We start from the raw sequence: 21,096 nt of genomic DNA, 5'->3' as shown, positions 1-21,096 counted from the left end.
CGACCATGGAGTCAGCAGGAGCAGGTGCCCCTGGTATAGGGGTTGAGGAGCGCATCCAGGAGCAAGTGAAAATAATCCACCATCTCGGCACCATCATGGATCAAGTTATCCAGACCCTGGACCATTGGGAGAGACAAGGAGGTCCACCAGTGCCTTCAACAACGCAACCCGAACCTCCACTACTCACTCCTCCTGCAACCGGTCCTAGTGGGATGCGTCTCGCCCTTCCCAGGGAGTATGATGGGACGGCGGCACGGTGCCTGGGTTTCCTGTTATAGCTGGACCTATACCTCGTCACCATTTACCCAGCTCCCTCAGAAAGGGAGAGGGTGTCCGCCCTCATCTCGTACCTCTCAGGGAGAGTTCTGGAGTGGGCCAACGTTGTGTGGGGAGAAGGAGATGCGACGTTTGACTTCACAGAGTTCACCCTCCGTTTCCGGCCCTGTCGACCACCCGCCCGAGGGTAGAGCTGAGGCAAGAGAAGAGGAGCGACAAGGAGTTTGCCAAAGAGTTTAGGACCCTGGCTGCTGGCATGGGATGGAACGACAGGGCCCTGATCGACCACTACCGTTGCAGTCTGTGCGAGGACGTGCGTCGGGAGTTGGCCTGCAGAGACACCACCCTCATCTTGGATCAGCTGGTGGACCTGTCCATCCGGCTGGATAACCTGTTGGATACCCGCGGACGTTCAGACCGGGGTCTGGTGGTTCCATCCCCTCGCACCCCCTCTCCTGAACCTATGGAGCTGGGAGGTGCGGTGCGTAGGAAGACCGGGGTTCCAGTTCGTGCACCATCTGTGGCCGCAGAGGACACACTGCTGGTCGGTGCCAGGTTGGTCCCTATGGGAGTCGAGGCAGCAGGCAGGGCACTCTGGCGTCACCCCAGGTGAGTCTGCACCACTCTCATCCAGAGTCCTCTGTTGTCCAACTGTTTGTACCTGTTTGTTTTCCTGATTTCCCCCCCGCATTCCCAGCATAAGGCGCTCGTCGATTCAGGTAGAGCTGGGAATTTTATTGACAGAGCACTCGCTCTTAGTCTTATGATCCCCATTATTCCTGTGGATAGACCTGTCCCAGTGCACGCTCTGGATAGTCGACCATTAGGGTCCGGGCTAATCAGGGAAGCCACCATCTCCCTGGTCATGGTGGCGCAGGGGAGTCACGAGGAGAGAATCAGTCTCTTTCTCATTGACTCTCCTGCGTTTCCCGTGGAACTGGGCATTCCCTGGTTAGCTCATCATAACCCCACTTTTTCATCAAATCAAATCACATTTATTTATAAAGCCCTTCGTACATCAGCTGATATCTCAAAGTGCTGTACAGAAACCCAGCCTAAAACCCCAAACAGCAAGCAATGCAGGTGTAGAAGCACGGTGGCTAGGAAAAACTCCCTAGAAAGGCCAAAACCTAGGAAGAAACCTAAAGAGGAACCAGGCTATGTGGGGTGGCCAGTCCTCTTCTGGCTGTGCCGGGTGGAGATTATAACAGAACATGGCCAAGATGTTCAAATGTTCATAAATGACCAGCATGGTCGAATAATAATAAGGCAGAACAGTTGAAACTGGAGCAGCAGCACGGCCAGGTGGACTGGGGACAGCAAGGAGTCATCATGTCAGGTAGTCCTGAGGCATGGTCCTAGGGCTCAGGTCCTCAGAGAGAGAGAAAGAGAGAATTAGAGAGAGCACACTTAAATTCACACAGGACACCGAATAGGACAGGAGAAGTACTCCAGATATAACAAACTGACCCTAGCTCCCCGACACATAAACTGCTGCAGCATAAATACTGGAGGCTGAGACAGGAGGGGTCAGGAGACCCCAACAGGCACGTGTATACCCTGCCTGTTGCCATTTCATGAAATAGACAGTACATATAACCCTAGGGTTTAGAGCTTTGGTTAACTTCCAAATTAATCTACAAGTTAACTGATATCCAACTGATATGTTGGATTCACGTCTCCATCTCAACCAAAAATCTAATTTAAACAATAAGACTAAATCAAATCATGATTTTGTCATATTCTAAATCAAATCATGATTTTGTCCTATTCTTACATTTTTATTTTCAGTTGAGATGGAGACGTGAGTCCAACATATACATTTTTATTTTCAGTTGAGATGGAGACGTGAGTCCAACATAGCCATTTTTATTTTCAGTTGAGATGGAGACGTGAGTCCAACATATCCATTTTTATTTGTAGACAATTTGAAATTAAAGCAACTAAATCAGTGGCACAGATGTAACTATCCAAGCAGAATATACATGTTCTTCAAATGTTGATATTTGGATGTGTTGACAACCAAACACAGATGTAACTATCCAAGCAGAAGATACATGTTCTTCAAATGTTGATATTTGGATGTGTTGACAACCAAACACAATTCAATATTACTTTTGTAGAATAGTAAATAGCCTAAAGTTAAGGTTTTCTTACCAACTAACATAACATTATTTATTTGACCATCCATGGCAACATTGAGGTTACCGTAACTGCATTTGTCTCCTTATGTAATCATAGAATGCATGTATGTTCAAGATAGCATGCAAGTCACAGATCTGTGGAGATCTTCACAATTGCTATAATAATCTGCATAGAATCTCGAACAGCATTGATGTACTTTTTATGTAATCTGAACTGCAATCCAGGACATTTGGTGGTGCTATTAGATGAAGCACAGTGATAACACATTAAGTTGTTGTATAAATAAACACATTATCTGACTTTGTATTCCTATTTGAACTTGGTTGTGCTTTTAAATGCTTGAAATTGCAATGATAGCACATTTAGGTGACAACTAACCCAAAATCTGACATTGTTTTTCATTGGAATTTGGTTGTGTTTTTAGATGGTTGACAGCGTTTTGACACATTCGGGAATTCAGCATATGTTTGGCTGTCTTTTTGAAAGGGTGAATATAAACCGAGTGGACAAAATATTAGGAACTCAGGCTCTTTCCATGACATAGACTGACCAGGTGAATTCAGGTGAAAGCTATGATCCCACTTGTTAAATTCACTTCAATCAGTGAGGATGAAGAGGAGGAGCAGGTTAAATAATTATTTTTAAGCCTTGAGACAATTGGGACATGGATTGTGTATGTGTGCAATTCAGAGGGGAATGGGCAAGACAAAAGATTTAAGTGCCTTTGAACAGGGAGGGTATGGTAGTAGGTGCCAGGTGCACCGGTTTGAGTGTGTCAAGAACTGCAGCACTGCTGGGTTTTTCATGCTCAACAGGTTTCCGTGTGTAAGAAAAATGGTCCACCACCAAAAGGTCATCTAGAGCCAACTTGATACAACCGTGGGAAGCATTGAAGTCAACATGGGCCAGCATCCCCATGGAACGCTTTTGACACCTTGTAGAATCCATGCAAATTAAGGCTGTTCCTAATGTTTTGTACACTCAGTGTAGGTTGTAATCTCATTGGTCAATGTCTCAATCAAATACTATCCACGTTGATATGACGTGGTGTGCCCAGGGGGTATTAGTTTGGTAAACTATATTTTCAGAGTAGCTTTCCCAACACTGCTAAAATGTCAACAACAGGACAGGCCATGATGACCTAAGCCTCACCTAGGCTACTGTCATTTCTCAGCACCCCCAGTCTTTGTTTCCCTAAGTAATTTTGCTCCATTTAACAATTCCCACTTGGCCACTTTCCTCAGTGCTAAGTGTTTTCCATACCAGAAGTGTCCAGATAAATTGATTTCCAGGGCAACGGATTAAAAACATTGAGCATGGAGACTGTGAAAGAGAGTTCTTGGAAGCATCTGTTGATGGGGTGGTTGTGGCAGGATGAGGGGAGTTTTTCCCCCCTTGAATAGGATAGTTTTGGTTGCCATAGATATTCAGAAAAAAATAGCCCTGCCTAGTCAATGAGACGAAGCTTTGGAGCTGTATACCGTAACCGTACGCAATTGTTTTCTCAAATGGAAAAGCAATAAAACATGTATTTTTTTGGATACACATTGAGATTCATATTTGGTTGAAAATGACGATCTGAGGACCAAGGTGAGAAGGACTTGATTTAACCTGATGTTGAATAGTTTGCTTTTGGCCAGTACACTTATATTGACGGCCGCAGTGGATGCATCATTAACTGCAAAAGCACACAAATTAAGAAAAATAGTTTCCAGGCCTTTGAGTGAAAACTTTTAACTGAATTAGCTATTGTTGTAAATTATTATTTTACAAAATAACTAGCCTAACAGCAGACAAAATGTTCAGCAGGGAGGAATTGGTTGGACATAAATGACTGGACATTTGTTCAACACATGTTAAATAAATAGTTTAAAAATAAAAATAAAAACATTTATGTATTTACAGATGAAGACCAATCATTTCTAAGTTTGTTATTTCTCTTTACGTTTTCTGCGTTCTTCATGCAGCACCTTTAAAACAAACCGCTACTTTTTAACCTGCTCCTGTCGCCCACCTGGACAGCAGTTTACTATTCCACAGCAGACAGCACCCATGACCGGCAGGACTTGTATTATATGGACCCTCATACGATGGACAAGGTAAAAACAGAAAACTATTACCATGTGTTTTTAATGTTACAAATTGTCATTGTGATAATCTAAATCGGTTAATGGAAAATTCCCTAAAGTGCCCTTTTAAATTGTCCTAAGAAAGTCTCAGAAATCTCACCTCCTCCCAGGGCAATGGAAACTTTACTTATCTAGCAAACTGAGTTTCCAGAAGTTTAAGAATAAATCACTGCAAAAGTCCATGAAAGCATGAAACAGTGTGGTTCAAAGATAAACATATCCAGGTGTTAGAATGGCCAAGTCAAAGTCCAGACCTGAATCCAATCGAGAATCTGTGGAAAGAACTGAAAACTGCTGTTCACAAATGCTCTCCTTCCAACCTCACTGAGCTCGAGCTGTTTTGCAAGGAGGAATGGGAAAAAATGTCAGTCTCTCGATGTGCAAAACTGATAGAGACATACCCCAAGCGACTTACAGCTGTAATCGCAGCAAAAGGTGGCGCTACAAAGTATTAACTTAAGGGGGCTGAATAATTTTGCACGCCCAATTTTTCAGTTTTTGATTTGTTAAAAAAGTTTGAAATATCCAATAAATGTCGTTCCACTTCATGATTGTGTCCCACTTGTTGTTGATTCTTCACAAAAAAATACAGTTTTATATCTTTATGTTTGAAGCCTGAAATGTGGCAAAAGGTCGCAAAGTTCAAGGGGGCCGAATACTTTCGCAAGGCACTGTATACAGGCACAAATCATGTGCATGTTGAACCCAACGACATAGGCTACTCTGGACCATGTTGACTCCAATGCTTCCCACAATTGTGTCAAGTTGGCTAGATTTTTGATACACACGGCCATTCTTGATACACAAGGAAACTGTTGAGTGTGAAAAATCCAGCAGTGTTGCAGTTCTTGACACACTCAAACTGGTGTGCCTGACACCTACTACCATACCCTGTTCAAAGGCACTTAAATATTTTGTCTTGCCCATTCACCCTCTGAATCCATGTCTCAATTATCTCAAGGCTTAAAAATAATTCTTTAACCTGTCTCTTTCCCTTCATCTAAACTGATTGAAGTGGATTTAACAAGTGACATCAATAAGGGATCATAGCGTTCACCTGGATTCACCTGGTCAGTCTTGTACACTCAGTCTATAGCTCTCCTGAAATCAGGTCATAGATATTTCATCTGACCATATGACCTTGGCCAGATGGGATGAGGCATTAGGGTGTGGGCGTTTGTGTGTGTACAGAGGCCACCATCTTCTCCGGCCAGCCCCTTTTACCAGAGCATAAAAACAGCTGAGGTCCTCATTCAACTGTATTTACAGTCCACTGGCTCTGCAGACTCACACTCTCCATACTCCCTAGATACACACAGAGAGTAATTTGTAAGGCTAGAAAAGATGCCGTGTGTCAGCTCCTACACGGGCCAGATGGGGAAGATGCCTTGTAACCTCAGCTCTGTGCTAGAGACAGCCCTCATGGTAAGACACACATTTCTGAAGAGTTTAGATGAGAACTAATTTTGGTATCCAGTCTAGGTTTTAACGTCAGAATAGTTTACTTAGGATTGAGTTACTTGAATTGATTTTCAAATAATTTGTACATTATTGCCTTAATTATGTTATAATTTGACTACTATTATTACTCATACTGTTCTGTATGAATGTTGTCTGAATTAACTCGTCTTCACACACAGACTGCCCCGTGTTTGAGAAGAAATTATGGGTGAGAAGCTTTGTCAGATGTTCAGTTCACTACTTTGTCCTCTTTGTGAAATAGCTGGATGAAATTCTGTGTGTCTTGGTGGTGACGTATTTCAGAGCAACCATCAAACAGGGCATACTGCAAATAGAAACTTCTTTCACTTTCAACTTATTACATTTTATTTTATTTGTTTTCAATGTTTGTGTTTCAGCAGGTCACATTTTAGATGAACAAAAATGGAGAGCAAGGGCTGAAGTGAAATATTAAATCTTCGTTATCCCTTACTCTCCCACACAACTTTTTTTTTCAATATTTGCTTTATTGTGCTATAAATTATGTACTCCATCGTTTCCCAAACTAGGGTTCACGACCCATGTGGGGTCACCTGATTTAAAATGGGTTTGCGAGAAAAACTCTGAAATCAAATGTAAAAAAATGGTGCTTGGTTCATAGAACCGGGGTTACGTCAGTAACCTCCGGTAGCCGCTAGATGCGGTTGGAATAACAGAGCGGTTTCTGTTTTCTTCTTACAAATGTGGCTCACTCTTTTAAGTTACAAAATATTATGACCCCATCACTGAAAGATAAGGAACACGTATGTGTCTTCTGTTTCCCTCTACAATCCCACAAGCTGCAAGGGACACATTAGAACAGAGTGGATAAGACCAGGCACTAAATCAGACTGGGGGGAAAATAACATCATTAATGATAACGTTCTTTTCTACACAGAAGTTTCTAGAACATTATAGCCTGGTGATCTTCTGAACTTCCCAATACCTTTCTGATGCATTTCAGTCAATTCAAATCATACTTCCTTCAGATTGAAATACCATCAAAAGTACTATCAGACTGATTTGTAATAGACTGTCATAGACTCAACTTAAAGAGTAAACATTGACCGTTGATTACAACAGTTTGGGAACCCCTGCTGTACTTTATCTGTGACGTATGTAAAGTGTCCTTGGGCTTGAGAAATGCCACACCTGACGTTTCCTTGGGGGGAAATAATGTTATTCTATTCTAAAGGTATTTTATGAATGAGACCTGCTCTGACCCTGTTCGTCCCTCCCTCCCCAGGTGGAGCAGATTCTGTCGGAGTTCAGGTTGAAGAAGGAGCAGTTGAAGGAGGTGATGAAGAGGATGATGAGGGAGATGGACCGGGGACTGCGGGTAGAGACGCACCAGGAGTCCAGCGTCAAAATGCTACCCACCTATGTCTACTCCACTCCTGAGGGATCAGGTAGAGGCATTTACCTAATTTGGGTCGCTCAACAAAATGAGTGCCTTTTGCGTATCTTTCATATTTTAAGTAGAAATTGTGCACCAATATTGCATTTTTAAAAGCCTGTTATATTAAAGGATCAGACCCCTTTTTTTCAATTTTCGCCTAAAATGACATACCCAAATCTAATTGCTCTGTACCTGAGGCAAGGATATTCATATAAATGATATCATTTGAAAGGAAACACCTTGAAGTTTGTGGAAATGTGAAATGAATGTAGGAGAATGTAACACATTAGATCTGGTTAAAGATAATACAAACAAAAAAACATGTTTTTTCTATAAAACTAAAAATTCATCATCTTTGAAATGCAAGCGAAAGGCCATAATATAATATTGCAGTTTAGACGCAACTTAGATTTTGGCCACTAGATGACAGCAGTGTGTGTGCAAAGTTTCAGATTGATCCAGTGAAGCATTGCAATACTGGACAATATTTTGCATCAAGTCTGCCCAAACGTGCCGAATTGGTCAATTGAGACATTTTCAATTACATAACTATAGAGAACATACAAAAATGATATGGTAATACAAAGTGTAAGTTTACACACTCCAAGGAATGTCCTACATGATGGATCATTAGCTTATACACTAACTTTCACACATCTAGATGGCCATGCGGGATGGGTGTGGAGCCAGAGACTGTAGAACCCAGTTCCTACATTTGAATATAAAAATGTATTTTATGAAACAAAACCGCGCTACATTTTATCTCTGGGAAATCAGAGCAGGATTATAGAATGTAAGTGCATTATTTACCTTCAGAGGTGAATGTATCAAACCAGTTGCCATGATACATTTTTTGTTGTTGTGGACTGTCCTCAAACAATAGCATGGTATTTTTTCACTGTAAAAACTACTGTAAATTGTACGGTGCAGTTAGATTAACAAGAATGTAAGCTTTCTGCCCATATAAGACATGTCTATGTCCTGGAAAGTTTGCTGTTACTTACAACTGTCATGTTAATCACATTAGCACACATTAGTGCAACCGTCCCGGTATAGGGACACCGATCCCGTAGAGGTTTTTAAATGAAGTGCCCTTTAATATAGACAACAAAGAGAATTCAACTTATCTGAATTTCAAAATGAAATAGAAGTCACACCCTCTGACTTCTAGGAAGGTTTTAACCCACTTACCCACAACATTTCTCAAAGTGTTCACCAACAATGTAAACCTCTAGTTATTTTGTTGCTTTGACAGTCATTTCTGAAGATTATTAATTATTTTATGTGATTACTGATTAATTCACATTGGTCCCTCATTTTAAGGTCAACCCTGTAACGTGAACTGAACTCTTGTTTAAATGTGGTGAAATTATTCCTTTAAAAACATTTATTTTATAGAAACATTTAAAATCATATTGTAAAAAAAGGTGAGCTGGTTTTAAACATTTTGGCAATTTTCTGGTGTCTTGTGGTGGAAAACTGAGCAGGTCGGCATAACACGTCAACCCTGTTACCCAGACAGGCTAGAAAGGTTTTAACAATTTCCCCTAAAAAAATAAGCTTGCATTCAATTGCCCCTCACTGTTGCACACAGCTTCCATTCTCCCTGTCACAAGCATATTTATGGCTGATTTAAGATGAAATCACCAACCCTGTTACAGTCAAACCTGTTACATTAAACACTTACTTTATTTGGCTCTTTATAGGCACTTACCATAGTCAACTTGATTGTGTTTTACCTCTTGAGATTGGAAAACATGTTTTTTTATGAAGTTAATGAAGTTTGTGAAGTTATGAAGTCTTTTTTGACCAAGTTACACTTCGCATCAGCCACCGATTTGGTTCAACAACCCATTTATTCAATGCCTTCTTGTGAAATAACAATGTAAATTCATGATAGCTAGTCTATTTGTACCGAGTGGTAATGTCTTGAGAGCTGGCACATGAAAGAACATTACATTTCTCATTAGATCTAGTTAACATTCAGTGTCTAGGGCTTTTTGAAATACAATATTCCACAATAAAACTCTATTCCAAAAAACCCTGGTTGTGTGAGTGTGTGTTTGATCCTTTATGACAACCTTCTCTATGCTGCGCTGTGTCAGAGGTGGGGGATTTCCTGGCCCTGGACCTGGGGGGGACTAACTTCCGTGTGATGTTGGTGAAGGTGGGGGAGGATGAGGAGAGGGGGTGGAAGGTGGAGACCAAACACCAGATGTACTCCATCCCTGAAGACGCAATGACAGGCACGGCTGAGATGGTGAGCGTGCAGCACTAGCGTACTTAGAAGTGTTCACTCAGAAGTGCACTTTGCTGACCAGTGTAATTAGTGTCCCATAAATCCCGTCTTTCCATTTCTCCGTCTTCCCCTCTTTCTCCTTTTCCCTCTTCCCTCCCTCTCTCTTCTCAGCTCTTTGACTACATTGCAGAGTGTATATCGGACTTCCTGGACAGACACCACATCAAACACAGGAAGCTTCCTCTGGGTTTCACCTTCTCCTTCCCCGTACGACATGAGGACATAGACAAGGTATGACATGGACTAAGTACAAGATCCACACAAGTTTAGAGACTTCAGATTAGAGAGTTGACCTCAGTGACTATCTGATTGTCTGAGTTAGTATCTGTTAGAGGAGGCTGGTGGGAGGAACTATAAGTGGAGGGGCTCATTGTAATGGCTGGAATGCAATGAATGGAATGGTATCAAACACATCAAACACATGGACACCACAAGGTTGACTCTGTTCCATTTACTCAATTCCAGACATTACAATAAGCCTGCCATCCTAGAGCTCTGCCTACCAGCCTCCTCTGAGCCCTGCTACCAACCCTACCCCTAACTCTAACCTGTGTGTTCCTCCCAGGGCATCCTACTGAACTGGACCAAAGGGTTCAAGGCTTCTGGAGCCGAGGGTAACAACGTGGTGGGACTACTGAGAGATGCCATCAAGAGGAGAGGGGTAGGGTTTTTACTACAGGATAAGGATTCTATGTTTACGATACACACAATTATAAATATGTTATGATAGACATGCTATGAGACATTTGTAAAACATGCGCAAGAGATTCATGTAAATAGATCTGTACTGAAATGTTCCTTTACTCTTCAGGACTTTGAGATGGACGTAGTTGCCATGGTGAACGATACAGTTGCTACCATGATATCTTGCTACTATGAGGACCGCAGCTGCGAAGTGGGAATGATTGTGGGTGAGGACACACACACACACATTGATTGCTCATCCACTAATCTCCTGTTACCTACCACCTACTCTACCCCTCTTTAAAGCCAACTATGTTGGTGTTTGTCTGTAATACAACACACAAATCAAGTGTAATATGAGCATTGTCCTGTCCCCAGGTACTGGGTGTAACGCATGCTACATGGAGGAGATGAGGACAGTGGAGCTGGTGGAGGGAGAAGAGGGGAGGATGTGTGTGAACACAGAGTGGGGGGCCTTCGGTGCCAACGGAGAGCTAGAGGAATTCAGACTGGAGTACGACAGGGTGGTGGATGAGACATCACTCAACCCTGGACAACAACTGTGAGTACTGGAGAGCTGTCTGTTTCACAAAGAATCAACCAGGCCCTTCTAAGTTTAGAGGGTGTTCCAATCTCCACTCGTGATTAAACATTTCATAGACATAAAAGTGCCTAAATTAATCGATTCTTGAAAGTAGTACCTAGAGGTAACTGCCAAAATAAAGGAAACACCAACATAAAGTGTTTTCATAGGGCATTGGTCCACCACAAGCCACCAGAACAGCTTATATGCACCTTGGCATAAGTGTCTGGAACTCTATTGGAGGAATGTGACACCATTCTTCCACGATAAATTTTTGTTGATGGTGGTGGAAAACACTGTCTCAGGCGCCGCTCCATAATCTCACATAAGTGTTTAATTGGGTTGAGATCTGGTGACTGAGACACACACACACACACACACACACACACACACACACACACACACACACACACACACACACACACACACACACACACACACACACACACCCTTTAAACCCCCTATGCCCTCTGGTGACACACACACACACACACACACACACACACACACACACACACTCTCTCTCTTTAAACCCCCTATGGTCCTTTGAGACCCCTCTGTACAAAGTCACTGAGATCTCTTCTTCTAGCCATGGTAGACAAAATAATGGGTAACTGGGCATTTTTATACATGCTTAATTAATTAAGGAAACACCTGTGTGGAAGCACCTGCTTTCACTATATTTTTTACTAGTAGTTCCAGCTAATACTGCACGTGTATCCAGACATTCTTAGAAGGTCAAAGTAAGTAAGAGTCCAATGTGTTTCTGAGAGCTGCACATGTTTCTGTGACACGCTGCACATGTTTCTGTGACACTGCACATGTTTCTGTGACACACTGCACATGTTTCTGTGACACACTGCACATGTTTCTGTGACACTGCACATGTTTCTGTGACACACTGCACATGTTTCTGTGACACTGCACATGTTTCTGTGACACGCTGCACATGTTTCTGTGACACTGCACATGTTTCTGTGACACACTGCACATGTTTCTGTGACACACTGCACATGTTTCTGTGACACACTGCACATGTTTCTGTGACACACTGCACATGTTTCTGTGACACTGCACATGTTTCTGTGACACTGCACATGTTTCTGTGACACTGCACATGTTTCTGTGACACACTGCACATGTTTCTGTGACACTGCACATGTTTCTGTGACACACTGCACAAGCAGCCTGAGGATAAGCACAGGTGGAAACGTGCCTCTCTCTCTCTCTCTTGTTCTCTCCCTCACCTGTCTATGACGCTCACCTGGCTGACCTACAGCCTGTGTGGTCGCTAGGTAACCAGGTTGTTTTCCTGGCTGTGGCCAGTGGCAGGCCCATATACGTCAGGGTCAGATTAATGAGCTCCTGTCCAGTGCTCAACCAGGCTAATGGCTGTTTACCGTTTGCTCTGACAGTCTCTTCACACAGGCAACCGAGGAGCTGAGCCTCACTCACCCTAGCACTTTATCTCTCTCTCCACTCACAACGACAGAGAGATGGAGAGATCGCTCTCCTGCTTTGCAATCCTTCTTATTCTTCAGCCCAGCTGGGAAATTATGATGACAGGGATATATATATAGGTTCACGTGTTATGTGACGCACGACTCTCTCTCCATCCACCTCCTCTGCCCTGCGGCTTCCCTCTACTGTCTCCCCCCCTCTCCTCCATCTGTCTGTAGCTACGAGAAGTTGATCAGTGGGAAGTACATGGGAGAGCTGGTGAGGGTGGTATTGTTGAAGCTGGTGAATGAAGAGCTGCTGTTTAACGGGGAAGCCTCTGACCTGCTGAAGACTCGCGGCAGCTTTGAGACGCGCTATGTCTCCCAGATAGAGAGGTGAGGGGTCAAGACACAACAGTGAAATGACAATAACATCTGTCAACACTATTAGAATTACAGCAACACAGTTTGTGTCAGTCTTCTGTGTGAGACAGTAAAGCTACGCTCAGTAAGTCTTGGTTCCTTAGTAAATGTTGTGTGTATTCTCACCCTGTGTGTTTCTCAGTGACTCTGGTGACAGGAAGCAGATCTACAACATCCTGTCCACGCTGGGCGTGTTGCCCTCGGAGATGGACTGTGACATAGTGCGTCTGGCGTGTGAGAGCGTGTCCACGCGGGCAGCACATATGTGTGGAGCGGGGTTAGCCGCCGTAATCAATCGCATGAGAGAACGCCGCAGCCAGGAGGTGCTGAAGATCACCGTGGGCGTTGACGGCTCCGTCTACAAACTCCACCCCTGGTGAGGAGGGGGAGGGAGAGGCAGAGAGAGAGAGACAGAGGGTCACTAAGTTTGTAACATACAAATGATGCTAGTCATATCTAGTAAAAATGTGATGGATTTTATTCTAACCCTGATGTTGATCTCCCTCCACAGTTTCCAAGACAGGTTCCACAAAGTTGTACGTGAGCTGACGCCTCACTGTGACATCACCTTCATCCAATCAGAGGAAGGGAGTGGCCGGGGGGCAGCACTTATCTCTGCAGTAGCCTGTAAGATGGCAGCGTGCATGCTGACACAGTGAGAGGGTCGTAACAGCCTCCCACCTATAGGGGGTGATACAGGTGAACCAGGCTGAACTGAACCCCCACAGTAAATGACTCTGGAGAATCTCAATTGGTTTTGCTCAACTCGCATCCTCTCCTCCATCCTCACCTCGCCTCCTTTTGAAAAAGGTCAACGGTAATCGAGGAGAGGAAGGGAGGAAACATGGAAACAAATGACGTTTACAGAGGCGTAAAGTAGTAAAAACTAATGTAGCTAGTTGTGCTAGACATTTTATAGATAAAACTACAAGTATTGTTTTGAAATATGTGCATGCTTTCTCCTCCAAGTGAACAACAGCTGAATCAAAGGGGGCAGATTTCAAAACTCTGCCGCGGAGGATGCGCTTCAGTATCCTTCGCGAGAGGAAGCTATAGAAGTGAGGAGGACACTCCTCTGTTCGCCTACAAACAAATTAACTCTCTCCTTGACCACTTATCGGTTTCCAGGTCGCACAGGAGAGGAGGACAGAAGAGTCGAGGAGAGGATGGACTGTTGTCCAATTAAGAACCCCCTCCCATCTAATGTCACCCAACCCTTTTTTCGAGGCCCTCACAGAGTAAAGCATCCCTCCTCACTGGTGAGAGAGGGAATATATGTGTGGAGAACTCATTGTACTGACATATAACCCTACCACACAGCACACACTATGGAAAACAAAGAGGCAGGTTAAATCAGTATTTTTCCTAGTGTACAGTATTATACAGAGTCTCTGTACATTTCCTGGAGTACCCACAATGCACAGGTGGTGTGTCACAGCAAGTACTGAACCCTTGTTATAACATGTTCTCAAGCTACCACCGATTGCAGGTGTTTGAAGCCTGGTTAGTACTGTAATATAACGTTCATGTGAAAAGCATTGACATTGATTTATAATATCTGTATGTTTTCAGTTTGCTGATGTCTGTACAATCCAGAGATGTTACCTTAGATACAGTAACTCAAAAGTAAAGGATTATACGTTTCAAATGTATTGCAGTTTAGTCTTTCACTTACTGTTAGTGGGAGATGAAATGCTTCTTTATAAAAGGTATGTATGATGAGTTTAGGTCTTAATTGCTAATATGTATATCTAAGAATGAGAATGTGCTTTGTTTATTGTAAATAAAGTTGCTATAAAAAAAAATCAATTTCTTTTGTGTCTATCCTCATAAAACATTTAGGCTTTTGCTGTACATGACCACATACTTTGGTGTCATAAATAACTGTAAAGTTTATGTTCAGCAAAGTCTTAGAGTAGGTGAGTAACACAAAATCAGGCAAACACCCAACACAACTGAAATAAGAGTATAAACAACAGCCATACCAATGGGTAACATCTCAACTTTTCATCGGTAGAGATTTTACTGACTACTCACATTGCATCACATAATACCCACAATCCTCTAAATCCCACCTCCTCGTTTGCCATATCCCGCCATCCCCGCTCTCACCGTATCTCTGCACATCCACCTCCCCTCTCTCTCTCTCTCCCCTCTCTTCTCTCATTGTATCACCCCTCCCCCTGCATTATATCTCTCCCTATCTCCTTCTACCACCCCAGTGGAATCCTGGTCCTTGGGTCCTTATCGTGTTCCCACAGAGAGAGGTTAGAGATGGCCATGTAAGGGACTATGGCACCCACTGCAGGCTTATTATAGGAGGGCAGAAGATAACATGGGCCATACATATAAACCCTCCCCACTAATCACACATAGTCCTGGACCAAGAGAGACATCGCACCACACACTGACATGGTGAGTAGAAAAATGACATTCTCCATATTATTCATCGTTTGCCATCTAACTTTTCTTTTGAGCAATATATCTCTGGAATATTGATCTGGAATGGAGTTAATTGTTGTGATACAATATTAGAAGCGTTTTTGACTATGTAGAGAGTAAATCTGGTGTCAGCTTTCTATTGGAACTCCTTTTACAGTGTTCAAAGCCCTTTTATAATATCCTACTGTTTTGATTACAAATATAAGTCCTTAGAAAGTAAATCATGCTGAATTGAATTTAAATCACACCGACTTTGGATGACCTTGGTCAAGTAAAACTAGGATGTTTTAGTGTAAGAAGAAGAGGCTAAAATGTATGTGACATGTTTGAATTCATCACTCAATACTCTTTCACGTAGAATACATGGTTCAATTATTACATGTTTATGTAAGTGCTTTTGTTTGACTCCCTCTCTCCTCTCACTCTGGTCAGACTGAGTGACAGCAAAGATCATGTGTCTGTCAATTTGTCCTGGTTTCTCAGGCCAGTAAGAAGGCTGCTAATAAGAGACAGAGAGGAGCCCAGAAGAGCTGCTCCAATGTCTTCTCCATGTTCGAACAGTCCCAGATACAGGAGTTTAAGGAGGTATAGTTACACTTTCACGGTCTAATTCATAAAAGTGCTATATTGGTAGTTTGGATTGCTGGTTCATAGACATTAAACGTCAGAGGAAACTGCTTTAAATATAAGTGATAAATACATTTGGATAATAATTATTTATTTTATGATGAAGGTAAAACCAATCAAAAGCAAGATAACCACTGGTGAAAAAAGTACTCAATTATCAAACTTGAGTAAAAGCAAAGATACCTTCATAGAAAATGACTCAGGTAGAAGTGAAAGTCACCCAGCAAAATTCTACTTGAGTAAAAGCAAAGATACCTTCATAGAAAATGACTCCGGTAGAAGTGAAAGTCACCCAGCAAAATTCTACTTGAGTAAAAGCAAAGATACCTTCATAGAAAATGACTCAGGTAGAAGTGAAAGTCACCCAGCAAAATTCTACTTGAGTAAAAGCAAAGATACCTTCATAGAAAATGACTCCGGTAGAAGTGAAAGTCACCCAGCAAAATTCTACTTGAGTAAAAGCAAAGATACCTTCATAGAAAATGACTCAGGTAGAAGTGAAAGTCACCCAGCAAAATTCTACTTGAGTAAAAGTCTAAAAGTATCTGTTTTAAATGGACTTAAGTATTAATTGTCATTCTTGAGTAAAAGTACAAGTCAATTCTACACATCAAATTCCTTATATGAAGCAAATGAAAAGACAACATTTATTTTCGGAACAGTCAGGGACACACTTCAAAACTCAAACATAATTTACAAATGCTCTATTTGTGTTTATTGAGTAAGCCAGTTAAGAGGCGCTAGGGATGACAACAAAGGTTATGTATGTGACCACGGTTAGACTGGTCCACTAACGCCTTTCAGAGGCCGAGCCCAAAGCTGGAGGCGGTGCGGGTCCGGATGCCACAGTGTCTGAAAGAGCAGGTTGGGCCTCAGGGGCAGCTGCCATGGAGTCCCCGACAAGAGGGACAACAGGAGGCTGAACCATGGTGGTCTCGGCCAGCATGATGGAGCTATCAAGTGCAGCTGGTGGCCCATCAAAATGACCCTGTCTAGCATAGCTGTGATCAGGGGAAATGGTGGGAACACGTAAAGCCAATCGTGAGCGAGGGTGTCCAGACCCAGAGGGCCTGTAGGGTCCGACATCGAGAACCAGCTGGGGAAATGAGTGTTTTCCTGAGTTGCAAACAGGTCCACCTGTACAGGTGCATCTAAATATATACATACTCTGGACACCGACATTGCTCGTCCTAATATTTCTCTATTTCTTAATTCCATTCTTTCACTTTTAGATTTGTGCGTATTGTTAGATATTACTGCACTGTTGGAGCTAGGAACACAAGCATTTCTCTATACATACAGTGCATTCAGAAAATCTTCAGACCCCTTGACTTTTTCCACATTTTATTACATCACAGCCTTATTCTAAAATTGATTAAATATTTTTTTGCAAATTTATAAAAAATTAAAAAAAACTGAAATAGCACATTTACAAAAGTACTCAGACCCTTTGCTCAGTACTTTGTTGAAGCACCTTTGTCAGCATTTACAGCCTTGAGACTTCTTGGACATGACGCTACAAGCTTGGCACACCTGTATTTGGGGAGCCTTACCATGAGCGGTTCCTCCTCAATTAAGGTGCCACCAACCTGTGGTTGGGATGTACTGTATAGAAATAATGGACAGTATGTGGATAGACTATATAGTATATCTGAATAATACATGGATAGAATAGTATATGTACAGCAATAGTTGAAAAGGATGGACTTGACTAGAATACAGTATATACATTTTAAATGGGTTAAACAGTATGTAAACCAGTGTTCCATGTCTGTACATAGGGCAGCAGCCTCTAAGATGCATGGTTGAGTAACTGGGTGGTAGCCGACTAGTAACAGTGACTAAGTTCAGGGTAAGGTACTGGGCGGAGGCCGGCTATTTAACAGCCTCCAGATAGAAGCTGTTTTTCAGTCTCTTGGTCCCAGCTTTGATGCACCTGTACTGACCTCACCTTCTGGATTTTAACGGTGTGAACAGGCAGTGGCTCGGGTTATTTTCCTGGCACCACTCTGCCAGGGCCCTCACCTCCTCCCTGTAGGCTGTCTCATCATTGTTGGTAATCAGGCCTATCACTGTTGTGTCCTCTGCAAATTTGATGATTGAGTTGGAGGTGTGCGTGGCCACGGAGTCATGGGCGAACAGGGAGTACAGGAGGGTGCCGAGCATGCACCCTTGTGAGGCCCTAGTTTTGAGGACCAGCATAGTGAAGGTGTTGTCGCCTACCTTCACCGCCTTGTGGCGGTCCGTCAGGATGTAAAGGACCCAGTTGCACAGGGTGGGGTTCAGACCCAGGGCCCCAAGCTTAATGATGAGCTTGGATGGTACTATGGTGTGGAAGGCTCAGCTGTAGTCCATGACCAGCTTTCTTACATAGATATACCTCCTGTGCAGATGGGACAGGGCAGTGTGCAGTGCGATGGCAATTGCATCATCCATGGATCTATTGGGGCAGTATGCAAATTGCAGTGGGTCTAGGGTGTCGGGTAAGGTGGAGGTGATATGACCCTTAACTAGCCTCTCAAAGCACTTCATGATGACAGAAGTGAGTGCTACGGAGCATAGTCATTTAGTTTAGTTACGTTTGCGTTCTTGAGTATAGGAACAATGGTGGACATCTTGAAGCAAGGACAGGGATAGGGAGAGATCGAATATGTCCACAAACACTTCATCCAGCTGGTCTGTGCATGCTCTGAGGACGCGGCTAGGGATGCTGTCAGGGCTGGCTTAACACTCTTAAATGTCTTACTCACGTCGGCCACGGAGAACGAGAGAACGAGAGAGAGGGCCAGTGTCAGCGGCACTGTGTTATCCTCAAAGTGAGTGAAGAAGGTGTTTAGCTGCGCCTTGTGAGAGATGAAAACGTGCTGCCTCGTGACACCTAGCTCACTATCATGTGAGAAGTGCAAGTCCGCTGGTGCAAAACATACAGTCTCCCGATCTTGCGGGGTAGGCGTGGTCGCCGAACCCGAAGGCTAAAACCGAAGAGGGTGCCGGTGGATAGACAAGTCACACAGTCTACTAAGACAAACCCTCAGCGACTAAACCGAGTATCACCCCTTGTTGGTACACTCTGTCACAAGTAATACAAACAACGACAAAACCCAAACGAGATGACACAAGCCAAACGTGTGGGGAGGGGGGGGGGGGCAGTAGAGCACCCAGATGGAGAGGCTAGCTAGCTAGCTGCTCCAAGCTATTGAATAGCTGTGGGTATACTTCTGCCCTCATATACTCTAACATAGAGCTCTTACCAAGCGAATCAACTCTGGAATGAGACTAAATATAGGAAGAGGAGGAAGTAGTGCGGCGACAGCTATTTAAGAGGGTCAGCCTCAGCACCACCAGGTACACAGGAATAATCTGCATTCCTTACTTGGAATGTATGCTGCTGTGTGGAAGGATACCATATTGGAGTGATCCAATATAGAGCAACATAACTTATGTTGATAGGTACGTGAATTTGATTATATTGCTATCGAAATGTAACAAGTACTTTTGGATGTCAGGGATCGTGTATAGAAGTAAAAGTAAAAGTTCTCAAAAATATTAATAGTAAAGTACTTAAGTAGCACTTCAAAGTATTTATACTAGTTACCTTACACCACTGTTACTAACTTACGGTTGTACTGTGTCTGTCTCCAGGCCTTCGGCTGTATTGACCAAGACAGAGATGGTGTCATCAAAAAACAGGATCTGAGGGAAACCTATGGACAGCTAGGTATTCAGTCTCTTTACAAATGTATGTGTGTCTGTGTGCATACGTTCATGTGCATATGTTGGTATAATCATTTGGTTTTTTGTTTCCCAGGAAAGTTGAACGTAAAGGATGAGGAGCTGGATGAGATGTTGAACGAGGGGAAGGGTCCCATCAACTTCACCGTTTTCCTCTCTTTGTTTGGGGAGAAACTCAATGGTGAGATCCCTCGGCATCTCACACAATCTACTTCACAATTAGAAGGCTGAGTCTCTTTTAATCTTGCCATAGGGACAGTCATTCATCAGTGTTTCCTCTGTATGAATGTCCTGATATCAATGTTATGATGTTATGTCATATAATGTGGGTTACACTGTTGGTTATTAGGCTGGATTGTGTGTGTGTGTGTGTGTGTGTGTGTGTGTGTGTGTGTGTGTGTGTGTGTGTGTGTGTGTGTGTGTGTGTGTGTGTGTGTGTGTGTGTGTGTGTGTGTGTGTGTGTGTGTGTGTGTGTGTGTGTGTGTGTGTGTGTGTCCGTGCAAGCTGAACTATGAAATATACCGTGACTCTCCCTCTACAGGCACAGACCCTGAGGACACCATCCTCGCAGCCTTCAAGCTCTTTGACCCAAACGGCACAGGCTTCGTCAACAAGGATGAGTCAGTATCATTTGAATCTCTTCCTAGTTTGCCAAACTGTACAATGACGTAGAGTATAATGTTAGTTTATTCGATTTGTTCTGTCTTTTCAAAAATGTTTTTTTTTTTTAGGTTTAGACGATTATTGATGAACCAGGCTGATAAATTCACAGCAGATGAGGTTGGTAATGTCTAACTCCTTCTTACCTCCTTAACAAGAATACTTTTTTTTTTTAAATCACACAGTTGACAAATTACTAGAGAGAGAGAGAGATCAATCATTCAATCAGTAGTACAGTCCTACAAGGACAGTAGAATCAATATCTGTTCACATTTATTTTGATCCTTTCCCAACGAGTTGCCTAACCCCACTCTCCTGATGAAATCCTCAGGTGGATCAGGCCTTCTCTGTGGCTCCAATTGACGTGGCCGGCAACATCGACTACAAGTCACTGTGTTACATCATTACACACGGAGACGAGAAGGAGGAGTCCTAAAGACCTTCTGACACCTGATAGGGCAGAACTGGAATCTCCTCTGTGCTCGTCTTTTGCCAATACATTAAAGACATTTTCAAAACTCAACACCTGTCTGTGAAATGTTTAGGCTTGTTTCAAATCAAATCAAACTTTATTTGTCACATTGGCCGAATACAACAAGTGTATTACCGTGAAATGCTTACTTACAAGCCCTAAACCAACAGTGCAGTTCAAGAAGAGTTAAGAAAATATTTACCAAATGAACTAAAGTAAAAAAATAATAAAAAGTAACACAATAAAATAACAATAACGAGCCTATATACAGGGGATACCGGTACCGAGTCAGTGTGCGGGGGTACCA

At 42.9% G+C, this 21,096-nt stretch overlaps 2 protein-coding genes across 3 annotated transcripts; both read left to right on the top strand.

The window, feature by feature from the left end:
- Positions 1-5,795: 5,795 nt before the first annotated feature.
- Positions 5,796-14,143, top strand: LOC110536311 (hexokinase-4). 2 transcript variants are annotated; one of them, XM_036936229.1, is made up of 11 exons: positions 5,871-5,975; positions 6,191-6,219; positions 7,276-7,438; positions 9,534-9,688; positions 9,839-9,958; positions 10,293-10,388; positions 10,539-10,638; positions 10,790-10,973; positions 12,674-12,829; positions 12,999-13,232; positions 13,368-14,143. In XM_036936229.1, the coding sequence occupies exons 3-11, from the start codon at positions 7,330-7,332 to the stop codon at positions 13,513-13,515; spliced, it is 1,302 nt and encodes a 433-aa protein (XP_036792124.1). In that variant the 5' UTR covers positions 5,871-5,975; positions 6,191-6,219; positions 7,276-7,329; the 3' UTR covers positions 13,516-14,143. The 2 variants fall into 2 exon arrangements, with proteins under 2 accessions (XP_036792123.1, XP_036792124.1); XM_036936228.1 differs by lacking the exon at positions 6,191-6,219 and having other exon boundaries at positions 5,796-5,975.
- Positions 14,144-15,124: 981 nt separating this feature from the next.
- Positions 15,125-20,840, top strand: LOC110536312 (myosin regulatory light chain 2, atrial isoform). Its single transcript, XM_021622041.1, has 7 exons — positions 15,125-15,271; positions 15,782-15,883; positions 19,568-19,643; positions 19,734-19,838; positions 20,199-20,277; positions 20,389-20,437; positions 20,649-20,840. The coding sequence occupies exons 1-7, from the start codon at positions 15,269-15,271 to the stop codon at positions 20,751-20,753; spliced, it is 519 nt and encodes a 172-aa protein (XP_021477716.1). The 5' UTR covers positions 15,125-15,268; the 3' UTR covers positions 20,754-20,840.
- Positions 20,841-21,096: the final 256 nt, after the last annotated feature.

Source organism: Oncorhynchus mykiss, chromosome 11, assembly GCF_013265735.2.
Source record: "Oncorhynchus mykiss isolate Arlee chromosome 11, USDA_OmykA_1.1, whole genome shotgun sequence".
Classification (NCBI taxonomy): domain Eukaryota; kingdom Metazoa; phylum Chordata; class Actinopteri; order Salmoniformes; family Salmonidae; genus Oncorhynchus; species Oncorhynchus mykiss.
Note: the sequence above shows the minus strand (reverse complement) of the source record. Positions and strands in the feature narration are given on the sequence as shown.

Coding starts and splice junctions, on each gene's coding strand:
- LOC110536311 (XM_036936228.1), top strand. CDS start 5,895: ATGCCGTGTGTCAGCTCCTACACGGGCCAGATGGGGAAGATGCCTTGT. Junction 5,976..7,275: donor TGCTAGAGACAGCCCTCATG/GTAAGACACACA, acceptor CTCCCTCCCCAG/GTGGAGCAGATTCTGTCGGA. Junction 10,389..10,538: donor ATGCCATCAAGAGGAGAGGG/GTAGGGTTTTTA, acceptor TTTACTCTTCAG/GACTTTGAGATGGACGTAGT.
- LOC110536312 (XM_021622041.1), top strand. Junction 20,278..20,388: donor GGCTTCGTCAACAAGGATGA/GTCAGTATCATT, acceptor TTTTTTTTTTAG/GTTTAGACGATTATTGATGA. Junction 20,438..20,648: donor ATAAATTCACAGCAGATGAG/GTTGGTAATGTC, acceptor TGAAATCCTCAG/GTGGATCAGGCCTTCTCTGT.